General features: G+C 37.4%; 1 protein-coding gene across 5 annotated transcripts; it reads right to left on the bottom strand.

Moving 5' to 3' along the window:
• Positions 1 to 171: 171 nt before the first annotated feature.
• fgfr1b (fibroblast growth factor receptor 1b) lies at positions 172 to 21,689 on the bottom strand. 5 transcript variants are annotated; one of them, XM_043251058.1, is made up of 18 exons: positions 21,236 to 21,689; positions 16,382 to 16,578; positions 11,784 to 12,053; positions 10,302 to 10,388; positions 10,052 to 10,224; positions 8,722 to 8,845; positions 8,445 to 8,635; positions 8,162 to 8,312; positions 4,832 to 5,025; positions 4,586 to 4,731; positions 4,377 to 4,498; positions 3,512 to 3,622; positions 3,231 to 3,421; positions 3,028 to 3,150; positions 2,873 to 2,943; positions 2,643 to 2,780; positions 1,858 to 1,963; positions 172 to 1,657 (listed from the first exon to the last, which is right to left on the bottom strand). In XM_043251058.1, the coding sequence occupies exons 2-18, from the start codon at positions 16,524 to 16,526 to the stop codon at positions 1,487 to 1,489; spliced, it is 2,514 nt and encodes an 837-aa protein (XP_043106993.1). In that variant the 5' UTR covers positions 16,527 to 16,578; positions 21,236 to 21,689; the 3' UTR covers positions 172 to 1,486. The 5 variants fall into 5 exon arrangements, with proteins under 5 accessions (XP_043106993.1, XP_043106995.1, XP_043106996.1 ...); XM_043251060.1 differs by having other exon boundaries at positions 16,382 to 16,574; XM_043251061.1 differs by lacking the exon at positions 8,162 to 8,312 and adding an exon at positions 7,620 to 7,764 and having other exon boundaries at positions 21,236 to 21,687.
• Between the last annotated feature and the right edge of the window lie 6,285 nt (positions 21,690 to 27,974).

The following is a 27,974-nucleotide window of genomic DNA, read 5'->3' as shown; positions in this document are numbered from 1 at the left end:
TCTTCTCACCATTAATCAAGCTCTTAGCTCTCGCCCGAGCTTTTAACATGACTGGACGGTTCGCATTTAAGTCAGCAACTTCTTATGCTCACCTGCCCTTCCAGCAACCTCTGGCCTGCAAGGAGAGATGTTTGGTTCATCTGTCATTTACTTATGTGCACGAATGCAAGATTTTATTTTATATATAACATTTTTTATTTATATTCCCACAGGAAAGGCAATATCAGTCAGCTTATTGACAGCCTGAATATAAGTGCATGGCCACTGCCTCGAAATTCACATCAGGACATACATAAACAATCACACAAGCATCAAAACTCTATTCAACAACAAAATTTTACACAATAAGTTGCCAATCCTGTCATATAAACCCTGTTGTTTAGCTTAAAATAATGAAGAAGCTACAGACATGCTATGCTTTGAAACTGGTGCTAACAGATTGTCAACCACCAAGATGACGCTAAACAGACATACACATTCCAGCTGTTTCATATTAATACTTACTAAACATTCATTCACGCTTGAATGTAGTGTTTCAGGACATTTACGATCGTAACAGCAAGCAATAGGAACATTTGTAGCTTATTTTTAACATATAAATCTGTGACACCTTCTTCTAAACAGGCACGAGATGAAATTTTGAACAGTGAAAGAGAAAATTCAACACAGTCACAGCCAGTCAGAGCATGTTTGATGTTTAAAGGCCAAACTGCATAAAATAACTGTTTTCAAACAGGTTTCCTAAACTTTTACTTCATCTTCCATTGGTCGAACAGACAGTCCCTGATACTGGTTAAGCCAATGTTGCTACACTGAGCAGGTCAGGATCGAACAGAAAAATATTTTGAGAGTGCAATAGTGTTTTTCGGGGAACCAAAGACCGTTTTTGAATTACAGAGATGCAAGAAAGTATCTGAACATCTTCAAAGCAACAAAATTACACATTTCAGTCTTGATATAATGTCCTATCATTTTTTGTCTAATGAGATTTCATTGCTAGACTGCAGAAATAAAAATGAAAAGCAACGACAAAATGTTGCTGCGGATCATGTTTAAACATAACGGGATAAAGTCATACAAAAATAATAATAATAATAATTATAATAGTTATATAAAAACATAGTGTTTATATAATTTCATTTTTGTACAATTTAAGTACATTTACAAAGCCAACACTTGAAATTATTTCTCTACTCCACTGACTTTGTTGGCGCCGATGAGCATTTTATCCTTCTGTGATGTTTTGCGAACACCTTATTAGTGAGGATCGATCCCTCTGAAGGAAAATCGCTGGCCAAAAACGTTCCCTCTCTGTTGCGATCAGTCTTGTTTTCGAGAGTCTGCCGACCTCCTGCTTGCGTTTCTGTGCTAGAACGGCCCAGGCTGAGCTCCTCAGTCTCTGAGCCTGCAGAGTGTACGAGTCAAAGGAAGCAGAAAGATGTAGAGAGATCTTCTATGAACATGGTGGTCCAGGCGTTCTCTCCTGTCAGCGTTTTTTGAAGGATCGTACAGTTTGCTGTGGAGGGATGCAGGGTTCTTCGGGTCCAGACTCTCTTAAAAACACAGAGTCCGGCTCGGACGAGCAGGTGGAACTCCGCTCATTCAGGATGACCTGAGAGTACATGGGCTCCAGGGGAACGGAGAGGTCCAGATACTCCTGCAAGAGAAGCATATACTTTAATAAATCTTTCTAAGAATTTACTGCAATAACAACAGTGAACATTTTGTTGGCAGATACAGTACAGCGACATATTTGGAGCATTTTGGAGTGAGTTTCACATCAGTCACTTTAGGGCATTCATTTTGAGTGGGATGCTGAAATAAAAGGTAGCTTGCTACGTAGTGTGCTGGCCTTACCTGATTGGATATCATGGACAGAGTGCGATCGAGGTCTTCTACCAGCTGTTTAAAAGTTGGCCTTTGTGTGGGAACCGCATGCCAGCAGTCTTTCATCATCAGGTATCTGCCCAGAAAAAAATCAATTGAATAATTAGTCATCATGTGAAGACAAAATAAAATAAGTAATATTTCTATAGAAAATATTGACTCTTTTAAACCCATTTTTTGTGATTTATTTATATATTTAAATAATGATAACGAAAATACAAATTTAGCAATTAGCCAGTTTAGCTACTTATAACATTTTCCTATTTATTAGGAAATTAAAAGGCCTGTTTCACTTAATATACTTAGTATTTTAATAATAATTAAGTAATAATGGTCATTATCATTGTGTATTTATTTATGTGTATTTACAATCTCCGTTTCACTTATCACAAATGTATTATATAATTTACGATGATATTTATTATATTTATTTTAGATATAGATTATATTTTATTAAAATTAGTTTTTATTAGATATTTTATTGAATCAGAAGGATTTAATTTGCTGATAAAAACATTGGAACGGATAATTACATTTTATTAAAAAAAAAAAATATTATATATATATATATATATATATATATATATATATATATATATATATATATATATATATATATATATATGGCATGTTTCACTCAAAAATGTGTCAGATTCTGGAAATGTTTTGTGAATGAAAAGTTTTAAAGACTCCGTTTAATCAAATTAAAGGAATCACGTTTTAGTTGCTAATTATAACATTTGAAAGGGCCGTACATCTCCTGAGTGCAGGCTGAGGGTCTGTCCATGCGATGACCTTCTCGTAATAACTTGAAGAGCTCCTCCACAGGCACTCCTGGATACGGCGAGCCCCCCAGAGTGAAGATTTCCCACAGAAGGACACCAAAAGACCACCTACAACAAGAGAACGCTCAGTACCAGAACGTCTATAAAATAAGAGCACTGATATGAAGATATACTAAGATTGAAAACATGAGCCATCTTACACGTCACTTTGGTGTGTGTATATCCTGTCAAACAGAGCCTCAGGTGCCATCCATTTGACAGGCAGCCGGCCCTAAAGAACAAATAAAGACGTTCACTTGTCATATATTGACTTTTTAGATAATAAACAAGACCATTTGAAGAACGGATTGCTTACATTTGTAGTCTTCTTGTAGTAATCTATGTGATGAACGTCCCGGGCCAGACCGAAGTCTGCTATCTTCATTACATTGTCCTCCGTTACAAGTACATTGCGTGCTGCCAAGTCTCTGTGAATACACTGTTGGGGAACGCGCACATATAAAATAAATAAATTTCAGCCCACATTCTGACATTTTTTAATAAAACACGCAATAATACCTTTTTGGATGCAAGGTACTCCATGCCACGGGCCACTTGGTATGCACAGGAGACCAAGTCTTTAATAGACATGCTCTCCACAGGCACCTGGTCAGGATTGTAACAGTACTCCATGCCGTGCGGCCGGCGGGCACGCAGATATTCCCGCAGGTTTCCTTTAGAGGCGTATTCCACGATGACATAAAGAGGGCCTGGAGGAAGGAGATAAGAGTGTTTTGGGAGGGGAAATCTAACATCTTCAAAAGCTGTGTGAATGCAAGGATGCTCAGATGGGCTCTTACCATCCTGGGTGCAAGCTCCGAGAAGGTTGATGATGTTCTTGTGTTTTCCAATCATCTTCATCATCTCCATCTCTGAGATGAGGTCAGACAGGTCCTTCTCCGTGGCGTCAGCTAGCGAAAACAGGTGAAATATTGATGAGGTCTGGTTCTACAAAAGTAAGCATCTGAAGTAATGTGGCTTGGTCTTGAATTCCCCAGGAAATCAAAATTGGAGTCTTATGACTAAAAGTCTGTTGGATCTAAATTAAAAAAAAAATTTTTTTATAAAGTTTGCAGAAAGTAAATACCTAAATGTTAAAATACATAAAGCATATTGTCCCAATATGGAAATTTTGTTAAGTGCTTTATTAGTTTTTGTATTACTACTTAGGTTTAATTTATTTTAGACAACATGAAATAATGTTTGTATTAAATCCTACTGTGCACAATTCATCAGTACATTTTGTTATAAATGATAAAATTTGATTTTAATAAAAATATAGAATCTTTTAAACTTGTATTAAAATTATAATGACATTTTTGAGTGATTTATTTAAATAATACTTATAATAAATACTAATTAAGTTATATAATTATAAGATTTTCTTATTATACAGTTAATTTTACTCAGTATTAGTTTTTTTATTTTACTAATGATTATTACTGTTGATTAAATATTTATTAAAATAAATAAATTACTATTATTATTACTACTATCAATTAATAATATTATTTTTATTTCTAAACCTTATTATTAAATATGATTTTTTTAAATAAATAAAATAGTTTAAATGAATTGTCACTTCATCAATGATCATTCAGATCCCTTAGAAATTGCACCAAACCGTTTCATGGGGCCTTCAAGATACTTATCAAAACCGCGTACATTTCAGCATTTTCACAGCGACTTTAGTTATGCGGTTGGGCTTGTCTTTGTCCAGCCCAATGGCTTCACCCATCACCACCTGCCCGAAGCAGCCCTCGCCCAGAGGTTTCCCCAGTACTAGCCTGTTACAAACAAAAACAAAATTGCGAATTTAATTTTAGCTTGGTCAAGTTACAGAAGTTCAGCTTCTGGGTGAGCGGTGTCCGTACCTCTCCCGGGGCACCTCCCAGCAGGGGTCCTGGGGCAGCTCGTATTCAGACACCCCTGACAGCATAGGCGACCCGCTGGAAGAGAGTCGTGAAGGTCGGACCAACATCACACCTGAGTTCAAAGAGGAACTGGATTCCACTGACACCTGCGGAGCGAGGAAACAAAATGAGGGGGGGTTTAAGGGCCTTTAGAAGGATACACGGGCCCTTCTTTGGACAGCATTCATCAAAGCCCTTATCTGTTACCTGTCTGCGGAGAGGAATGCTTTTGGCCAGCTTATGGACGGCCAGCTGGCTGTTGAAGTCACTCTTCTTGGAGGAGCTGCGGACTTTGACGATGGTGGCGATTCCTACCATGAGGAAGATGAGGAAGAATCCAACGCAGTAGATCAGCACCTCTAGGTAGGACTGACTGGGGACTGCAGAAGGAGTGGTGGGGGCTTATGGGATGAACAGAATATTACAGTCAGTAAAAAAATTTAATTTATAAATATAATGGTATAAAGAGTTTCTTATTTATTTGATATTTTAGCATTGTTTTAAAATTGTATTAATATTTTTAAAATACAATTGTATCGTTTTAATTAAATTTTTAGTCATTTTGTTATGTGCTTTTATCATTTTTGTTACTTAGGTTTCATTTATTTTCATTTAAATGTTTTTGCCTCAAAAACAAGCAAAATTTTAAATACATTAAAAATATATACAATATAAAGAGTTGTTTTCAACAGAAATTTTATTAGTTAATTCAGAATTCTATTTATTTTAAGTACAAATAGAAACATTTTTTGTTGAGCATTATACGGAAGCCAGGTTCTGGCCACTAAAAAAAATAATAAAAAAGCTAATTGCGACCTTTTCATCTCGCAATTCTGGAAGTTTCTTACAGTTGCGAGTTTATATACCGTAATTCTTATTTTTTATTTTTTGTGAGTTTATATCTCTTGAGTCAACTCTGCAGAATTTCGTCAGAATTGCAAAAAATAAACTAGAAATTACAGGAAAAGGAATTGCTTTCTCTTTTCTCTCTTACAATTCTGAGAAAATTTGCAAAGTCGCAATTATTGTCAATGGCAGAAACTGCCTTCCATAGGTTTATGCTTAACTTGATTCAAGATTTTTTTTTCTGGAAACAAATCTTATTCGACACTAATTTTGCTTCTTAAGTAAATGCATCTTGTTTTGTTGTATTTTTCTGGAAAACAAGGCAAAAATACAGATATAATAGTGATGCTTGCACTAATAAGGCTAAATCCCCTAGTAGAGTGTCAACCGACATCAAGAACACCTCTGTTACTGTGTCTACAGCATTAAACAGCGCTTTGGACTGACACTGGTGACAGGCACACACACGCACACGTATCTACACATACACCCAGCTCTGTTTTATTTCAACCAGTGCATTTGACACTATTGGCACTGAGAAAAGAGCACAAGCTCCCTTTGTGGCCACATAATGGCTCCTTTGTGGCGTAGTATTTCGCCCCACATTCTCCACCGGCATGAGGCTGCAGTCATCCCATGCATAAGTATGAAAGAGAACCATCCTGGCCAAATTGTCCTGGGAGGCCAAAGTGACACATGGCTACACCTGAATGGTTATTAAATTAGAGCTATAAATCAGAGTTGTTCTGCAATAGTATGCAAGGGTTGAAATAAAACGAGCATCACAAAATTAGTTCCTTATCTTCTGGAGAGTTTGATCATTAATAATGCTTTTTCCCCCACAAGGAAACCCATATACATTAGTGATCAGTCTAAAAATCAGATTACCGGAAGTGGCATGAAGTGACAGTCTGAAAATACATTAGTAAAAATGTTTTAATGATGCAATGATATTGCAGCACCAAGTCACAGTAATTTCAGATGATAGTCAAATAATTATAACACTGCTCCAGAATTAAACTGGTACCTAGACCCCATTTTAATGCATTATATATCCATGCTTGTTTAGTGGAGGATTTGTCAAAAAAAACCCATTTCGCAACCAGAGGAACATGGTCGACTTCTAAGAGGTCTCGAGATATAATATAACAAAACAAGCATTAAAATGTGCCCAAACAACTACAAAAAAGGCAAGAAATTTTGAAAAAAAATTAAATTTTTAAAAGTGGCATTTCCAGATCTAGGAAACACAAGTAAATTAATTAAGTCTTGAGCTTTAATTAATAAAAAACTAATTTTTATAAAGAGACTAAAAAACTATTTGTTATTTCTTTTATTTTTTTATTATTTGTATAAATCGTGAGTAAAACATATTTAAGAAAAATTATTTTTAATCCTCATTGAGTGAATCATGAAAAACAGAAAAATCACAAAACCTGATTATTGTGGAATGTGGGGAGTCAAAAATGTTACGAACCAATTGAGGAGATTACGGATTTGTCATTTTAGCAATATATAAATCGAATCTCCTTTCTGTGGGGCACAGGAAGTTACAGTCTATGTCAAGCATTCCAAATAGGTCACTTATAAGGCTTCAGTCACAGTTAGGATGCTGCCTTAGAAGACAACAAAGTAGCGCACTAATTATTGGAACAGCTTTTATGCAAAACGTACTCTCAAAATGAGCTCAATTATTATGAATAAAGATGACTTGATGTACACTTACCACTCATTAAAACAACAAAGATAGCAGGTTAGAGCGAGAAAGGTATTTAGAGAAAGTTAAGTAGAGCAAGTGAAACAGTGCCATAACTGGTGTCATTTGCCAGGCCAATGGGAAGTGAAAACCCTGAGGGCTCCCAAGTAAGATGATACTTATAGGGGAAGATGTCACTAAAATCTAAATGTTTGGTCTACTTGGCATGCTGGTGTCACGCATGAGTGGTTGTGCACCTGTGGACGGCCACACACATTCCCGTAAAACACCTCTGCCTTTGTCAGCGGTGCAAAATATACACCGGCTAAAGTGAGTAAACGCTCTTAGACTTAAACACCTGAAACTGGCGAATGACACCAACAAATGGCCACTGTTGGGAGCGACGGACGAAAAGGAAAGGTCTAGAGAGGACAGGAAAGAGTTGCCGGATACCTTTGACAACGGTCAACCAAGCTGAATGATGGGAGATCCCAATTGAATTGCCCGCCAAGCAAGTATACTCCCCAGCATCCTCAAAGGACACATTCCTCAACTGGAGCACCTCCATCTCCTTGTCGGTGGTGTTTAGGCCAGCCGTCTGGAAGAGAACGAGAAAAGCAGACCCGAGGCCCAAGATGTGAGGGAAAGGAGGAGGAAGCGGGACCACGCTGAGCTTAGGAAATTCCGGGGAGTCTTTGCGTCTATCTGGTTGTTTTAAAAACCAGTTAGATGCTCGGGAAACCACTTGAAACATTTCCATCACCTTTAGAGGGATCAAATATTGCTGCCCAGCACCATCACCTTCAATCATGAGACAAGTCACATGGAGACTCTCTCCAGCAAGACCCAATCCATAGCGAGGAAGTTATCGCCATCGGTTGGGTCAACTGGGAATTTCCATGGCATCATGGGATAGGAAAACCCAAAGCATGAGAGAAACCCAAAGCTAAAACTTCTACAGAGATCGCTTCAGACTTATTCTGTGGTCAAGTTACCTTGCATGTCATGCCTAAGGACAGTTAACCAGGCTGACTGATTGGCTTCTCCTATATAATTGGACACTTTGCATATATACTCGCCGCCCTCTTCTTCTGTGATATTGTAGAGTGTCAGCACCTGGGTGTCCGAGCTATTGACCCCCGAGTGCTGGAGATGACAAGAGACCAACTTCATCACATCGGATCCCAAACCAAGACATCTTACTATGTGTGGACCACTGATGAATTTGCTCCAAGTTAAACTTAAGTAAACTGCCTGCATTTTAGTCTAAATATTTACCTTTAGGACGCGCACATAAGGGTGTCCATCGGGTCCCAGTTTGCTTCCGTTCACCAGTATGTGTTTGAGCCACTGAATATGAGGCTGGGGATCGCTGAACACCTTGCAGACAAACTCTACATCACTGCCGACCACAGCTGTTCGGTTTGCTGGGAGACCAGCGTACAGGATGGGCCTGTGAGGCGATCGCTCTAAAATAAACATGAATGTTAGATTTGGATACAAGCGCAATATTTATTCCTGAACTTCCACTGGTTGATATCGAGAGATGACTGACCCACTACATCCAGCTGATAGGTGTGATTGATGCTTCCGTATTCGTTCTCCACAAGGCATGTGTAGTTGCCCTTGTCTGAGGGCACCACAGACTCCATGATTATGGTCCACATGTGCTCCCGCAGCTGAGAATGGAAGAAAATAAATATTCTTTAATATTTATTCACACAATATTTACTCCACAACCTGCCTAATCCATTACGAATCTCTTGAAATACATATATGTGACCCTGGAGCACAAAAGGTGCCAAAGATTGCACTGATATAGTCTTTTAAATTGTTCTCCGGTATCTACTTAGAAAGTTTCAGATAATTTCAGATATTCAGATAGTTCTATGCCAGCCAAATATTTGCACCCTTATGAATGCTTCTGTGGTCGAGGCTCACATATATGTATTGTTGGTTTATTAATGACTTTAACTTATTTATATCCAATTAAAGAGACCATCATTTACCATACAGATGTCTAAATAAATATAAGAACAATATTTAACCGTTTTCAGTTATACTGACTAATAGTACTCATTAAAAAAGTAAATCAACAGTTATCATTTAAAAATTGCTGCCATGAAGCTGTTTTTCCATCCTTTCAAGCTGAGCCAAATGAGGTGCCATTGCTCGTTAAAAACATGTACAGGTATGGGTTTGAATCAGTTCAGTGAAACTGACTGATTAATTCCCAAAATGAATCATGATTATGAAGCTGGTTCACAGAAATGAAACAAACTTAATTTTTGCTACATCAGTTTTAATGCTCTTGTAACTGCAAAAGTACAATAATGCATCCTGAAGGGAAAGTAATGGCCCAATAAACATCACCTCCAATAAACATCACCTTAGTATTAATGATGCTTCATTTTAATTGTTGGTTACCGATTGTTCTAGTGCATTGTGCATTGCTGTCTTGACATCTGCACATTGTCTCTCAATTTTTATTCAATTAGTTTTTTTGTTTTTTTACAATTTTTCTGGATCTTGAAGGAACTGCATTTCACCTCCTCTGTATGCTTGCAAAAGGCTGGTATGACAAATAATCTCTCATGAATCTTGAATCCATTTTTAATCCAGGAGCAAATCAAGTGCCAAGCTCTAATCACTACGGCTAGCTCTTTGCAACCAGAGCTTGGATGTTTCCTGCGCGTTTACATCAGGGTGTGTATATTCAGGTGTCGGGTTCAGGGTGTAGAGATTCAGGCTGTGATTTTGGCCTATTGTAAGCTGAGGTATCAGCTTTCGTACACTCATCTCAGGTGCAGAGTAAATGAGGGCTGTATGTCCCACATAACAGTGATATCAGTCAGGAGTTGAAATCTGCTCAGGTGCAAACGTACCTTGTAGCCCCCGATGCGCTGGTCTCTTCTGAACTCTTTTCCATTCTTGAGCCAGCGCAATTTCGGAGTCGGGTTTCCTTCGGCCTGACATCGGAATTTCACCGTTTTGCTAGCTGGTACGGCATGAAGCTTTTTTTCCATCTTTTCAGGCTGGGCCCAACGAGGCGCCATTGCTACAGAGGAAATATGGCATTAATAACAGCGACCAACTCATTTAATTTCCTTCCCAAAAAAGAGAGGGCATGCTTACGTAAGAGCTCCTGGCTACTTGACGGCTTGTTCTCTTCTGAAGATGACTCATCGTCATCCTCATCCTCAGAGGACGCTACTGCATGACCTGTGACAGAATCAACAGGATATGTGTCAGAGAATACATTCATAAAGCCGCTCATAAAGGTCAGAATGTAGCACGAGTCCACAATTCATCATGCACAATTTAAATGTCACAAATTCAGCAAAGTGCATGCAGATGTGGTTATATATACACATGTTTGTCCACCTGCTAACGTCTTGGGTGTATATCCAGTAAGTTATAAGTGCTTGATGGCAAATAATGGCAGCCGGTTGTGAAACGAGTGGCTTCCGATGCTTTTATTTATGATTTTGTATGCTTGCTTGATCTGAAAAGAGAACCAGGACGAAGTAATGCATTCGCCCTTCACAGAGCGGCGGACAGCGAGAGCGCATGAGTCACCGCAGGCTCCGCTCCAGAGCCGTGCCCACGCTCCCGTCACACAGACGCAAACACACACACTCTGGGGAGCTGTCTAACAAATTCACCACTCAACGCCTGACACATTCCACAGCTGAAAGCAGAGAAACGGCCTCACAGTGTCTCAGTTGCTCATCTATAACAACAAAACAGTCTCAAAAGGCAACTTAAACTAGTTTTTAACAATTTCAGAAGACAATACGTGGTGTTTGCCTATGCAAAACTCGACAGCATGATGCCAGGGGGTTGCTATGTGGTTGCTTAGATCATGTCTGGGTCATATTTTAACTGTATTTAAAATTTTAAAAAGGAAATAATTATCATATTTTGGAAATAGGAAATGAACCCTTAAGCATGAAGGTTTTTAGCATTCTAACATTATTTTCATGACAATTAAGCACATTACAATTAAGCAAATAGTACTGGAGAAAAAAATATTTTGACTGGAATGTGGAAAAATAAGGATTTAAATAATGATTTTAGATAATTATTTATATTGTAAAGTATTTATTCACCAATCAATTATCTGCATTTAATTACTGCTCAAATTTTAAATAAATCTATTGATATTAAGATTAAATAAAAATGTTGAAATTTAGGGAAAAAAATAAACTAAAAGTAAAATATGTACATTATAGGTTTTGTGTCAAGGAAATGATATAGACTGTGCACATATTCTTATTCATACATATATATATAACATTTTAAAAAACAGCCAAAAAATATTTCAACTTAAAAACGTAAGCTTATTTGCTGCCTTAAAGTAATATAAAAACTGTTTGGTTGCCACCAGGCTAAAAAAAGCCAGATTCTCTTGTCTCCAAGTATACTTTAGATTCCTTCCTTAGTAGTAGTTAATATGACATTTTGTCACTTGTTTGCTTCGAAATGTAGCAGAACAACTGTTTAACAAGACTATGTCCATTCATTTGTGAAGAAATTTGTGTTTCTTCATTAAGAACACCACCACCACACATACACACAAAAACCTAATTTTCTCTGAGCTCCTACGAGACATACCTGTCACGTTAACGATGTAATATGTGGAGTGGTTGCCGAACAAGCTCTGGACAGTGCAGGAGTAAAGTCCAGAGTCTGTCAGCTCCACTGACCCGATCTCCAGCTGGCCCCCGTTCACCCGCATGTGGTCTCCATTCAGCACTGCAGCATGGTCTTTAGTCCAGATGACCGCTAGGCCTACGACTGGGGTCGCGTCTTGAGCCAAGCACTGCAGCACCAAACGCTCCCCAAGGAACAATGTGTACAGCTCCATTTTCACCTCTGTTCGGACTAGTGGTGGAACAGAAGACCAGCGAAGGTTTGGCAAAGGGGGTAATGGATCAAAATCGGAATTTTAAAACAAAGTGTGAGACAAGAGGTGACTCTTGTCCGAAGACAAGTGAAGAACCGCAAAACTTAAAAGTTAAGGACCATGACTAACAAAAGAGAGTGGAGCAAAGCACCATGGAGAAAGAAGCCTATAGAAGTGCCTTAAAAAAAACTTATGAAAAATCTAATAGAATTGAATTATAAAAATATAGCATGACCACCACCATCAAAATAAATTAAGGAAAACTGTGAAGCCATAAAATTAAAGGTGAATACAAAAAAACATGAATATGGAAAATCATCTACATTTTCTCAAGAAACCTGTCAAGATCACATTTGGCCATATTTTAATAATTAGTATAATTTTAAGAAAGGAAATGCAGCCTTGTGTGTTAATATTTTGGAATGATAACATTATTTATGACAATTAAGCACATTGCGCAGTTTAATCTAATTACTGCAACGCAAACAGATATCTTTCTTTTGACTGGAAGGTGAAAAATAACGTTTTAAATTTTTAATTTGTAAAGCATGAAATGAATTAGAGTAATTAATAAAAATTAAAAAAATAAAAACTGTATGACAATTTTATGTACTACATTAATACAACATCTCCTTTCTGAGAACAAAAAATTGCAAAAAAAAAAATTGCAAAAAAAAAAAAAAAAAAAACTCACAATAAAATGCCTGAACATTACAAAATTATGATTTTTATGGGACAATATGCTTATTTTTCATGTGGTCTAGGCATGTTTATGATGAGATTCGCCCCTAAATTCAATACTGTGCACAACTCAAACACTTTGCATCTTAAACACAAGCCTGCTAGGAAGAAACAAGATACTTCCTTTACAAAAAAGGGGAAGTTCTGTTGAAAAAAAAAATGAAACAGTTTAAAGATTAACCTCCGGTGGACCATTACACTTATTAGGCCCGAGTTTCAATACATACAAAACAAAAGCCCACAAAAACCCTGACGCCAAAACATACGGCTGTCTCATTCAAAGAGACCCCCCACCAAACTAAAGTCACCTTAATTGTCAAACAAACTAATCCGTCTCTTTTGTCCTCCATAATGTTTCCCGACAATGCGAGCGGATCCGTAAGAGACGGAGAAGAGCCTGTAACAGCAGGTTCCTCGGCTAGTTGTCATGGAGATCTCACTTGAGCCAAGTGGAGGTATTTCCTGGATCACAGGCCCCTTAATCCCGGCAGGGACGAGAGGGGGTTGGGATCAACTTTCCCTTCAGACCAATTTAACCAAAAAAAGCAGCCTTAACGGCTGAGGGAGATGCTGGTCTTGAAAATAAAATGAGAACTGATGTCTCATCCGATATCCTTTATTTTCATTCATTCCCATCACTTACTAGAGAAGAAAAATGACGCGCACCTCTAAACCTCACGTTTACAAGAAAAACAGCACTTGTAACTGCAGTTAACAGGGCTGACAACTCCCTTTTGATGCCCTTTGATGCCTTTATACTAAAATTAAATGCCTGGCTGTGACTATTGTTGCAATAAATACAGATAAGTTATTTTTAGAGGAATCTAGCATTCATTAATTCTTCATAGACAAGCGGTTTTGCATTAAACGTCCATTTACCCTGTAACATTAAGAGTTTGCTTTTAGGAACTGCTCTTGAACTTCAATTGTTTCAGTGGCTGAACTGGTGTTTAATAGCCTGGGATGTGCTTTTTCACTTGGTTTTGAGGATGACGAGCCAGTCTTTATTAGCGTGTGCCTAATTAGCTACTTTCTACCAAGCTATGAACTGAGTTGAAGCAATGTAGCATCTGATTCGAGTTTTTTTTCGATATATTTGCTCATAGTGACCAAGGCTGCATCTACATATTTTCATTACCCTTAAAATGGCGTATACTGAAATAGCGAATTGAAAATACGTCCACTGGAAACACATCAATGGAAAAAAGATGATTCTTTAATGTACTATAATCACATAACATGGATGAATTTTTTATTTTTTTTTTTAAATCAACATATAAAACATTGCAATGGTTTTGTGCAATTTAGTTACTGCTGGTTAAATGTATTTATTTCTTTAAAAATAAATAACAGCAGTGCATGGCTGGTTGCCATTTATTATTTGCATGTATTTTTTTCCTAGACAATCCCATGCATGAGGTTCATGTGGACAATGTCCAGTTAGAATCTCATACAAAGCTATTGCACAAGCTTCAACTAAAAGGAGCTTTCTGCACATAAAACAGCACTGTGAATAAAAAATTGCAGTCAAATTTGATCCTCAACATGCAGAAATTCAAAGCATTTCTCTAGAAAAATGTTAAGCGGTCATCAACAAGGGGAGGAGTGCACCTCCTAAAAAGCCGAATTGGAAGCACATTTTGTTTACAGAAAAAATTCAGTGAAAAAAAAAAAACACTTGTTTATGACTGCTACAGAACAATCGAACTAAATTAAAACGCTTAAAAATTTTCCGCTAAACAGAAAGAATCTCGATATGCTCCTACGTCATTCTTCCCAGTCTGACCGACCCAAAAACACAAACATGATTTCATCGGCGAGCCGTACCAACGCACATCTGTGTGCTCGGATTCAGACAGCTCCGGACTGGCTTCTCAGAGAAGCAAGAGAGAATGTGTTTTTCAGAGGGAGGCGGAGGCCTGTCCCATTTGTCTTGGTCAGTCTGTCCAAGCTGAAGTGGACAGCATCTGTCATCACCTCGTTATTCATCCGCGACATCTTTAAAAGCTTAAGAATCATTGCATTTCAGATCATTACGAACCTTTTAATGAACTAAAGCTTCTATAAAACAGGCCTCGGATCCTTATAGCTGCCCATCTCTTTTCGCATTGACCAGGACTGGTGCTAAGCTCTGGACTTGGCTGGGAATCAGTAGAGGAAGTCATAGCCTGGATGGATTGTTGCTGGGATTTCCTGCCTGGCTAGTAATAGTGCTGGGCACCGAGTTACTATAATAAGTCAAATCAGGCGAGAAGGCAAATAGACAGTTCGATAAAGGCTCATAGACAATGGAGCAAGAGTTTATGCAGCAGCAGGATACAGATGATGGCTGTTATCACATGCAGATTAGCTCTGCGGCCCACAGTGTGCAACATATCAGCGTCTTAAGTGGCTGTGAAAGCACACTACGTCCAATTGTGTGTAAACATGCATCATCAATAAAGCTGTAGACAATTGAGGCTGTAGTGTGTTGGTATCAGGCTATCACAACAACAATTCTGATTCATGCCTTCACAGTAAAGTTAAAAACAAATGATCAAACTTCTTGATTCCACTCAAAAGGATGAACTACAAAGATGATCATTTTCATAATTTGGCAATTATTGATTGATAATAAAACCTTATACACTATGGCCTTAAAAAAGAAAGAAAAAAAATTTAATCAAAGATGCATATTTATTGAGATTTATTACATTATTATTAGCTATTAATACCATAAATAATCCTCATTACGTAAAATAAACTAAGCAATTTTTACATTTAATTTTACTTACAATAAAAAATGTACTTTAATTATGGGTTATCCTGTTAAACGAATACATTACTTGAAACAAAATAAACGTAAATAAATGTAAAAAAAAAAAAAACTAAATCAAATTGCTGTACTGCAACTAAAATAGAAAAGACATTTTTTAAATAATAAGTACACTAAAACTTTAAAATAAAAATGAATAAAATTATTAATAAAAAAATTATTTTATATCTCAATTATACTAAAATAATAGCGATATAGATACTGATATCCAATATTAGAAGGGAAGAAAAAATCTAAAATATTTAATAATATTTTAGCTGTAAGCATGTGGTGCCAGTATATCAAAATCAATGGGTAAGAGTAACGCAGTTAATGAATATTTCCGATTAAATATATAAATGTTTCAAAGTCATTCTCCCATTGCTACAGAGGTCTGTATTGTGTTTGTAGATCTTTTAGAATTTCAAGGAGTCTTTGCAATGCAGTGCATTCCACCGTGATCCATCTGAACCTCTAAGGTTTCAAGAAAGAGCAAAAGACCCCGAAGCTACTTGGATGCATAAAGGAAAAGCATCTGGAGTCCTACAGCACATGAGACCCTAATGAGTTCCAGCTTCACTTGTTAACTCCACATCAAAAATGAAGCCGTGACCAGAACTCTGCTGCTGCATGAGGTACAGCCAAGTGTAAACTGAACATCAAATGAATGTATCGGAGCCTAAATCACGCAAGTAAAAGATGTGCTGCTTTCACCCATTTGTTCCGATTAGAAACAGCCTGGAAGTGGACATGGGAACAGGAAAAACTTACCTTGTTCGGTTACTGCGGGACGTGAGTGGGCCAAGGGGAGCTGAGCTAGAATAACCCACAGGAGAAGCAAACGCCATGACTTCATCATCCTGAGAGAAGCCATGCCAGGGCAGCTGGGCGAGGAGGGTGGGCCGAGACAGCTCATTCACACAGCTGTGGGCAGCACTGGCCCATCAACACCGGCAGCATAGAGCTACCTGCCAAAAAAGTGAAAGAGAATGTGTACAGGAATTAGTCTTTCACGCTATGAAAAGATACAAAGGAAAACATTTTCATTGGATGGATGTGGCTTTTTCCCATTAGCATCAATGGTTTCATGAAGAACCTTTCGCTACATGGACACTTTTAATTGCACAAAAGGGTCTTTATGGTGGAAAAAAAGCTTTCCTCAGATTGTTACCAATTCTTTACAATAAGAAACAATGGGTCTCATTCATTAATAATTGTGTACGTTTTCCATATTTATATGCACATTTGAACTCACAAAAACTGGCATCAGTGTAAAAAAAATCCCTTTTGAAACTTTTATTGGTGTGTTTTGGTAGGTTCCAGACAGTTGCTTACATGCTTGAAAATAAATGGTTCTTTATTGCATCAGTGGTTCCATGAAGAACATTCAACATCCATAAAATCCTTCCATTCCACAAAAGTTTCTTTACAGTCAAAAACGTTTTTATGATAAACGTTCAATGCTATTTTAGGTATTATTCACCCAAATGGTTCTTCCACCTTTGAAAATACCCTTTCGGTTGGAAATGATGAACATGTTGTACCCATCTGATGAAAACAGATATAAAACTTGCTAGAAAATACTACTTATCTAGAGGACTATGTGGCAATGAAAAACTCCATGTCCCATAATTCTCTGTGACAACTCAAGAACGATAAACTACATGTATAAAGCATCAAATATTTAGACTTCAATTTAAATCTTGTGAATGAATCCATTTTATTCTGATCAAAATCACTTCAACACACATCACATTGCAGGAGGAAGGAACAAATTCAAGAAACACCAAGAAAAACAATCAAATGTTTGGGGCCAGTAAACCTTATAACAATACATGTTTGTTAAGCAGCAAATCAGTATATTGGAAAGATTTCTAAAGTATCATGTAGCACTAAAAGACTGGAGTAACAGAATTCAGCTTTGCATCACAAGAATAAATTACATTTTGAAATATATTCAAATAGAACAGCTATTATAAACTATAATAATTTCACAATATTACAGCATTTTTATCAAAGAAATGCAACCTTGTTCAGCATAAAAGGCTACTTTACCATTAATAAAAAATTCTGGGGCCACACTTTTGAGACGTTTCCACTTATAACTATATCAAAAAGCCACAAAGTAAGCCCAGCTACAGTCACGCTCTGCTTACAAAGACCAGACCCCTCTCATTTGCCGAAATAATAACGTCACCTGGCCATAAAGCCCATCTGGTACTCAATAATTTGACTTCTAAGGCTCCTTCATTGCACTTAAATATTAATTAAGTTTGATTAACATTGGTAACTGTTTATGCATCAATCCACCAGCCAATAAACCAACCACATCATATGAAAGACAATTTAAACTTAACCAAGCAAAAGGGACTAGAGACCTCACAAACCAAAAACTAGTTCAAACATGGTTTTCCCACAAGTAGGAAGAAAACAGAGGCCCCAGACCTCTCGACCCCTCACCCGACAGCAGCTGCCCCCCTGAGTAGGTGTGGAGAGGCCATCCCGGTGGTGTGAAACACATCTGTTAATGCTATGCCCCCCTAAGAATCGCCACTTGACACTTAGCTTTCCTTGGGACCCCAGTCACGCCTCCATCCCAGCCAAACGTTACCCAACAAAAGCCCCGTAATCTGGCGGTTGTTTTTGTACCCCCTCCTCCAATAATCACGCTGCAGACCATTTGCTCTTACACCTTCGACTTTACTCACAATTTCCAATCTGAAACAACACAATTTGGTTTCACGTGTTTTGCTCTCACTAATGAGAAATTAGGGAATTAGAGTATTACTGAATGCAAACAAAGCTGTCAACTGATTATCACCTGTGTTGCAAGACTCACAAGTGTGTTTAAAATACTTGACCGTGATGCATTTTCATTTAGATGATAAGACGTACAGCAAAATCTAATTCGGTTAATTATCATCACCTCATTAGAATGATAAACGAGGGATGTCCGTCCATTACTGTGAGCTGTCGGATGGTTTTGTGCCAAAGTAATTCAGCTGGAGGCAAGCACACGAAGAGACGGTCTTTCTGCGGTGGGTGGCGACCCTGAATGAAAAATCCTAAATGCTGGTGTGCAGCGGGTTTATGATAAGGCCATAAACGCAGTTCATTTACCTCACAGGCGCTGTCCATAACAGTGTCAAAGCAGTAAAACTTAAGAATCTCTTAAACTGATGAGAATGTGGAGTTATTCGTGGAACTTTTTCACACATTAAACTGCGGCAGCGACGAGATTCAAAGAAATGTTATTGGACGAGCTATAAAAGTGTTTTTCAACAACAGTCACGAAAACGTATTAAAAAAAAAGTGTGAGGTTCTTCAGGGATAATTGCTAACACGTTACACAATTCTACCACCGGCCTGATGCATTTTGGGCAAAAAAAAGAAGAGTTTGCTCATGCTTGATAGCTTCTGCTTTTTAAAACGTGATGTACAGGAAACGAGCAATTTGCGATGTTAACCAGCACCACCACAAAAGAGAGCCCTACAACACCAATACATAAATTAATTTAACACTTAATTATAATTAATTTTTACTTAGTAGTACATTTCACAAATAACTGGCTCAAAGAAATGGCAAGTAACTAAACATGTACACTACTTGTATATACACACGCACATTAAATGTGTGCATGTTACAGATTAGCACATATGAAAATGAAAAGAAAAATAACAGTAGGGATAAATAAGTTGTTTTAATTCTGTATTTTTGGCCCCAAATAACCTTTAAGTAGCCGTTCATACTTGAACTATTCTCTTTTAAGAGCTTCTTTGGACAAAGCATCTTCTAAACACAAACGAAGAAGCGTCTACTCAGCTATCTCCACCAAAAGTGGAAAACAGCATTGAAACCAGCAGTCCTTTCCCCACAGTAATGCAAGAGGAGCATTTGAAAAGCCCATTGTGATAATTAAAGGTTGGGGTTTGTTGTGTTCCCTACCCCCCTGAGAGTCCAGCCCGACCCTTAATTTCTATGCCGCTGCATCCATGCATGACATTCCTCGACTCGTGTTTGTTTTGGGAGATAGTCATGCAATCCATCCACCCCACTCCCCCCCCTCACACACACACACACACACACACACACACACACACACAGTGTTGACCACCTGGGAAGTTATCAAGCTTTACACCAGTAATTGTATAGATTAGGAAAGGAAATCCGAGTGAATTATTTCAGCATTTGCCTTCCTATCCACACCTCCGCTGGCTTTGTTTTGCATGATCACCGATGCACACTAAAAATGTGGTTTTGCAAACTCTTAAAATTAGAGGTTCTTTACTGGCATCAGAAGAAACTTTAACATCCACCAAACCTGAAAAGTTCTATAGTGGAAGAATGTTATTTAAATAGCTTCCACACAAAGAAAAAGTTTCTTTGGGGGAACCCAATATGCTTATTTTGTGGCACTGCTAAGAAAACCACCTTCCAGAATCTGTATTTTTGCAGCGAAGCCTGAATAGACGGTTTACTATCCAGTTTTGCTGAAAGTGATATTGAGAAGATTACCAGAAAGAAACCAGCAGCAGGAATAAGTCGCAGCGGGTGACCGAGCAGCGCTCTGACCAGGTGCATGGACGCAGATCGTCTTTCAGCGCATCCAATATTACACATTCAATTTGGATGGGCTCCAGCTGACACAGTCGACTACGAGATTCGGCCGTAACTCAGCACAAGTGCCACAATAAGCCAAGATGGGCTCCTCGGGGAGGGAGGTTGTGGTTTCGAAAAAATATCAGTTTAATTTATGATTCATCTCTGAAATTAATGGTTGTGGAATGAAGTAGTCATCCTCGGAGGTTCGGACATGCTGACACATTGACTCGTGATCAGAAGCGGCTCTAAAGGTAAATTAGCGTAACATGTTGAGCATGGAACTGACTCAGTCTTGGTGGTTCTCGGCTATGTTTTGAATGACTCTGCTAGTGCATCTTTCCACCTAAACTGTACAACGGGGGAACATCAATTCAGTTAAATCACAAAAAACCTTATTTATCATCAACACAGAAGCAGATCACCCTGGAAAGGTTTGTTTCCTCAAGGAATACAATGCATCCATAACAAACAACTGGACAGACAATGCCACCTTGGGTTTTACAGCTCAAAATAGGTCACTTTTCATATTCATTGATATGGAAATTGAGGGAACACAATGTAGCATTCTTATTCTACTCCTGCTGTGAGCACCTATTCAATGTTTGTCTCTTCATGAATGTGCAAACACAATGGAAATGAGAATGATTTACTTTTAAAAAAAAGCACAACTAGGCTACATGAGCCTCTATTTATATTTATATCGCAATCATATAGGCAATATCAATAGTTCTGTATTGACCTCTCTACATAAAACTAGCAAAACAATCTTTCAATTGAAATGTGAAGATAGCGTGCCTATTTACGCGTTGTAACTGAAATTATAAAGTTGGTTTTATACACATTCGCATATGTCCGCGTTCAATAACTATATGTACAACAATCTAATCATCTGCAACATTGTCAGCCTACTTATTTTTTTCACAGTCGATCAAAATGGCTTCAGGCTTCACAAGTAAAATGCACATCTAAAGCATCACAACGCTAAAAATGTCGAGGTTCTTCGCCAAGTTAAAAACACTCACCTCTGAATATTAGTTTTGAGTACTTCTTGTGCTGAAGTGCACTTCGCGTGGCGATTATTTAGGTTTGTAAAGAATTACTCCAAAACAAGCTGAAAATATCCCACGCTGAAACGAATCAAAACAAGTCACTCCGCAAGATTTCTCTCCTGCAGCGCGCCTGTTTTTTTTTGTTTTTTACTCTTGTTTTTCGCAAAAAGCAGCGAGTCGCGTTTAAACCTGTTAAACCAAACGATAGGTTTTGGTCCAGGTGCGTAGATAAGCCGTGATAAAAACTTCCACGTCTTTGCCGTTTGTGAAGTTTCTCATTCATAAACTCGCGCGGGTGTCTCGCGGCAAACGGAGATTTACGAGTCGCACCGAAGGTAAACTTCTCCGAATGTGCGTGCTTGTCTCGCGCTTTCTCTGTCGCTCACAGCGGCGATGCTTCCTCTGGAAAGGCATATGAAGGAGGGTTGTTTTTTTCTTCGTACCTCCCACTTCCAGGATTTGAGGATTCAAGAATTCCACTGCCCCCCTCCACCAGCCCCCCAATGCGATCCTCCCATTCACCTCTGAAACTCAATGCACATACACTGCTGATCCTTACCAACTCACTATTACTATATTTACTACATAGATAGTATATATATATATATATATATATATATATATATATATATATATATATATATATATATATATATATATATATATATATATATATATATATATCCAGAAACGTTCACATGAGCCATTATTTTATTCATAATAAAACGTTTAAATTGAGAAATTGCATGCTTTTATTGACTAAATTAGATTTTTATGAAATTTGATTCTATCTACAGGTCTCAAAAAAGCTGCAAACGAATTAAGCGACGAATTAAGTTAATTGACATCAGGTCTGTAATACGATTAGCTATAAAAAGGGATGCCTTGGAGAGACGGCGTAAAGAAGTGAAAACCTGTGAAAAAGTGCATTAAAAAAATGCGGAATACTTTAAAACCAACGTTCCTCAATGCAGTTTGACATTGAGGAACGTTGTTTTTAAAGTATTCTTTAACGGCTCTGAGGTCTGATACTGCATCACTTGTCACATGATTCTATCATTGACATTACTAAATAGGCCCAGGAATACTTCCAAAACAACTGTTGGTAAACATAATCCGCCGTGCCATCTGCAGATGCCAATTAAACATGCAAAAAGGAAGCCATATGTGATCCTGGTCCAGAAGCTCCATCGCATCCTGTCAGCCAAGGCCAAAGTCCCTTTAAGACAAGTCATGTCACTCGGCGGCCATTTTTAACACGCCTTTCGGGCATCTAAGTCTCTTTGTATTGGGAAACGTCATATTCTCCCAAACTGTTCACTGAGCTTACGATTAAATTTTTATAATCAAATTTCAGATCAGCCAGTGCGCATGAACATTCCTAGATGCACATCTCAGAATGCTGACTGTTTCTATAGCAACCGGAACCTCTTAAAGGCAGGTGCGGCGATGCGCTGACTTCACAGACAAGCGATTGGCTATTTTATTCAGAAGGCGGGGCTTCTTGTGATTGATCGGCCATTTTAAGCACTGTATTTCCCCCCATTTAAAACTATACTAGTGGCACGTCTTGGGTATTCTATAGTCTTTGGCCAAGGCTCATTTAGAATAAAAAGTGGAAAAGTGTTCTATGTCCAGACAAGTCCAAATGTGAGATTCTTGCTGGAAATCATGGATGGTATGGGGGTGCATAAGTGCATACGGTATGGTCAGCTTGCATGTTTTGAAAGGCACTAAGAATGCTGAAAGGTATATAAAGGTTTAAGAGCAACCTATGCTCCTCTCCAGATAACGTGTATTTAAGCAGGACAATGCAAATCCGCACACTTTAGTTATTATAACAGCATGGCTTCACAGTAGAAGAGTCTGGCGCTGAATTGGCCAGCCTGCAAGTCCAATGTGACCTACAGAAATCATTTGGCACACCACAAACTCTTTAGCAGCCGGATACCTACTGTATATCAGCCAAGAATGGGACCAAAACTCCAGAATAGATGCCCAGGCGCCTGTTTTGAAAAGAAGTGGAGATGCTACACAATGGCAAACAAAAGATAGATACTACGTCACAGATAGATAGATAGAAAGATAGATAGATAGACAGACAGACAGACAATGAGTGTGTTATTGTGTGAGTCTCAGCTTCTAATTGGATTGATTGGTTCAGTTGATGTCATGTGGTCTCAGCAGCACTTAATGTCAGAGCGACTGGATTGAAAATATGAACTGCTAAAACAAATAAAGACTCCATTTACTGTTAAAGTCAATAATTACCCAGTCAACTGTATTCGTCAATGTCTCGTAAACAGGAGTTCTGTTGAAATATATATATCGGTCTAATTTCACTTACTGTACTTAAAACAAAAATTCCATTCAGTATTTAGAAACCATGCACAACATCACGGCACTGTTCAAACCTGCCTTACTTTTTACTAAAAATCAGTATGTCTGGTTAAGATTTGGCCACACAACACCTCTGACGACAAATAATATTAAGTGAAACAGAAAAGCAGTTCAGGTTCTAAATGACTTTAAGTGCATTTGATGAATTACCTTTTTACTGTGACACCGCTGTATTTTTCAAACGGCTCCCCATGAGGTGCTTTACATCAACATTCAACTCCTTTTGCTCACTTCCCTTTCAGAGTGAACGTATCTCCATCTGCTGAACTCATCCAGCGCACCACACCTGCTTTATTTATGAACGTCTGATGTGGTATTGGACGACTCGGATCATAGAAAAACCACCTATAGCGAGTCTAGATCCCACAGCATTAACATCTGGAGATCTGTTTAAAGGATTTTTCACAGCAGTGTGTGCGCTGTGCCTTTAAGTCTCGTATTACAACTATGAATGTGAAAATTAATACATGACTATGTATTAATTTTTGACGCTATGAAGTGGAATTGATTGGTTATAATAGAGACCTATTCATTTTTGTAGGGATATAAATATACATAAAAAATTTAAAAATGGTCTTTTTATATTTATTTTTTCTTTTAATAGTTCTTTAATATTATTATTTTTACTTCAGAATGAATAAATGAAAAAATTAAAAATATAAATAAATGTATGTAATAAAAAAAAGAAACAAATGAGATGACATAAAGAATAAAATCAAATCAAATTCCATTTTATAAAATAAAAATCTAAACAAAAATAGAACAAGAGTCATAAGCATAAATATACAATTTAGCTTGAAAAAATAAATCTTTGTCACTATAGTAACCTATTCATTTCTATTGTGAAAAATCCGTAGATATTATGAAATAAAAAAATACTCTGAAAATGAACAAACACATAAAACTAAATTAAGAGAATATAAAGGTAATTTTGAAAATAAGCCAAAAGCTTATTAGGGTATGTTTTATCTTTTTTGCATCTAAATAAATAAATATACATAAATAAATAAACTGAACATAAACAAATTAAAAGAAATATGTATTAAATAATTTAAAAAGTTAATAATAAAAAAGCAAAAAACTAAATCATAAAATGAAAAAAACATTATGCTACATAAAATAAAAATACAATGTTTCAATTTTAATTACAGATATTAAAAAAAAGCAATCTGCACAACCAGCACAGATCTTTTTCATAGTGTTCAAGCTAATTAGCATTTGTTCCGATCAATAACTGGAGTCACACTTGCATTTTGTTTGGACTGAGTCCTGCATTACATTACAAGCGCTCAAGAGGAGGGACGTTTACTGCTGTAACTGGAAGGGTCAAACGCTGGTTAAATCACAAACAATGAAGTGACATTTCCACAGTGTCACTGTAACTGACGGCAGAATCAATGCAGTAGAATCAGTACAGCCAGAACTGCATTGCAATCATCTGGAGGGTGACTGATTGCAGACTGGTAAAAGAACGGATATATACAGTATTCAAGAACATAACGGTGGATAAACGTCATTCATTGGATGTTTGTCACGAACGGAACAAATGATCGCTATTAACAAAGTATTGCGACAAATGTGATTTTTTTCAACTTTTTGTCCTGAAATATGAACAGTACACAGGACTAAATGAGAAGGTCATGCATCTCAAAATGACGCCGGAGGCAGATGCTACCATTTTGTCAGAAGTATCGATTTCCTCACAACAGTGGTCTCATTTGCTTATTTTCATCTCATTTATCAGGGAGTGGCTGGATTTGTATCTTGTATCGAAAACTTTTATCTGACCTGTCAGAAAGTGGTGAACAGCAGCAGCACAAAACAGGTCAAATCAGAGTTATTAGAGGTAAAGGGATATTTCACTCAAAAATGTAAATTCTGCCATCATTTACTTAAATGCTGACGGTAGTCATGGCCTTGCATTGTATTTTTCCATACAATGTAGGTCAATGGCTACCGTCGACTGGTTACCAATCTTCTTTTGTGCTCAACAGAAAATACAGGCTTGAAACAACTAGAGGGTGAGCAAATAATGACAGATTTTTTAAATTATTTTATTTAAAAAAAAAAGAATAATAATTTTAACTAATTGCCAAAACAACATTTCTCATTTCCTTTTACTTAATTTGATGTATGTACACAAAAATGAATAAAAACTATTAACTATTAACTTTAGTACTTAACTAAGCTATAACTGAAAAAAGCTATAAAAAACGATAAAACAAAAACTAATAATCATTTTAAAAAAAAACTAAAAATGACTAAAATGGCAATAGAAAACATACAAATAAAACCACATTTTAAAAACAAAATATTAATATTAAAAATCTATAAAATCACTTCAATAATACTAAACAAATGATACCAAATATTCTGCTTCCATATATATAACCCTATTTTTGACCTCAGCTAAAAAAAGAAAAATATATAATATTATAATTAAATATTACAAAACACTCTTTTGTAGTCAGAACGAGATGCACAAATGAATTGTGAACAATGTGCATTTTAAAAGTAAACAGGGTAAATAACAAGAAAGTAAACATTTATTTAGCTATTGGCATTTTAGACACATTCCTCTCTCTAGATTCCTGCATTTAAATTCGACCGCTGTTCCCCTCTAAAACAGGCCTGTGTCTGTGTCTGTGTTCAGACAGAACACACTGCTCTCAAAACACTCCAAACCTTTTACTGGGCATCCCCTGACGTGACCTCGCCAGCTCATGAGGACAAACACCTTCATCCAGACCCAAACACGAGCCGAACTCTATTCACATTACATTATATAACAGCATTTAGCGTGCGGCAGCATTTATTGGGTGACATGGTCGCCATTTTGATTATAGTCCTAAAAGTCTGTCAAACTGGGTCTTCAGTTAAGCAAGGCCCACTGCGTTTTACTTTCACACAAAGCTAAAACTCTCAATTTTTGCTCATCTGTCACCATCCCCGGTTTTTGCAGGTTTCATGTTTTTGGACCGAATTTTACATCACGGGTTTAAAAAAAAAAAAATACTAAACTGCTTGCGCTTTGTAGTTTTCGAAGATGGTATGCTGTACGCTATTGTATTGTAATAATATATTTTGCCAAGTGCATTAGAATTAGAAAACAAAAAGGTTAGGCGCTTTGTTTATTGGCATAATTTCTGCTGGAAACTATGGTCATTTTCTTCTGCTCATCCATAATAACAGGCATTCATTACGGTGAAAATGACAGGCTGAGAGTGGGTTGCCACCCTAAGATTTTTCATAATGACACACAGTCTTCATGGTTTATGGTCTTCATGCTCTTGTTTTTGCTATCGCTTCTGTCCTTGTTTGGCAGCCGACACTGACCTTGCTTCAGTGTTATGAAACTGCAAGAGAACTGAATGATGATCCATGCCCAAATAAAAACATATTCAGTATTATTTGTTTGCTATACAAAATCACGGGTTTGGCATTTTATGATATATGCTTGTTCTTCTTCGCTTTCTGATCTTTGCATCCTAGAAGAAGAAGCAAATATGAAAAAAATATAATAAATTCAATATATTTCTAATATACAAATGCTATTAAAAACACAAAATATTACAAATATTATAGTTCAAAACTTAGAAATGTCAAACATTACCACACTGCAAAAGACATGGCTATTTATTGTTTATTGAATATATATTTTAAATATGTAAGGACACAAACTGACCCGCTAAAAAAGCATCTCGTTGGACCTTAAACGACCGGTTATCATTTTTAACATTGGCGATATTCTGTATTGATGAGGTGTTTTGCTTATCGATAGAGCTGCTTTTATATCAACCGCCCTTGATGTGTAACGAAAGTGACCAGATGCGCCGGCAGCTGCTGCTTTGATCGCGGCACATCTCTGTCTGTCACGTCGACATACAGCACAACCGAAACACAGTCCGGATTCCCATTCATAATCAGAATCGGAGTATTAAAGACGCCCCAAAATAAACGGTTTTAATCGGGCGCAATGTGCATAGCACATGTTAGCAGTGGCGGCCGGAGAAAGATGTGTTGGTGGTAAAGCACGAAACCGATCAAAGGCTTCATCGGCTGCAAATGATTAGCACTCGCGGACTCGCAGCTTTATGTTGTTCCTTTTCGCGAATGAATTAGTATTTTTTTCGTTTCACGCTCGCTGCTAGATTGTCAGGTCCTCCTAAACTTAGTCTCTTTATAGAGGAAGCTGGTTTTGGAAGCTACTGCCGCTTTCCTTTCGGTACGTGACATCCAAATACCAAGGTTTGTGGTGTCTCTCGGTTGTTTTCTGCTCCCAATCTGGAAGTTCTGAAGCCGTTTAAACGTG

Source organism: Puntigrus tetrazona, chromosome 10 (assembly GCF_018831695.1).
Source record: "Puntigrus tetrazona isolate hp1 chromosome 10, ASM1883169v1, whole genome shotgun sequence".
NCBI classification, from domain to species: Eukaryota; Metazoa; Chordata; class Actinopteri; order Cypriniformes; family Cyprinidae; genus Puntigrus; species Puntigrus tetrazona.
The sequence above is the reverse complement of the archived record's forward strand: the minus strand, read 5'-3'. Positions and strand labels throughout refer to the sequence as shown.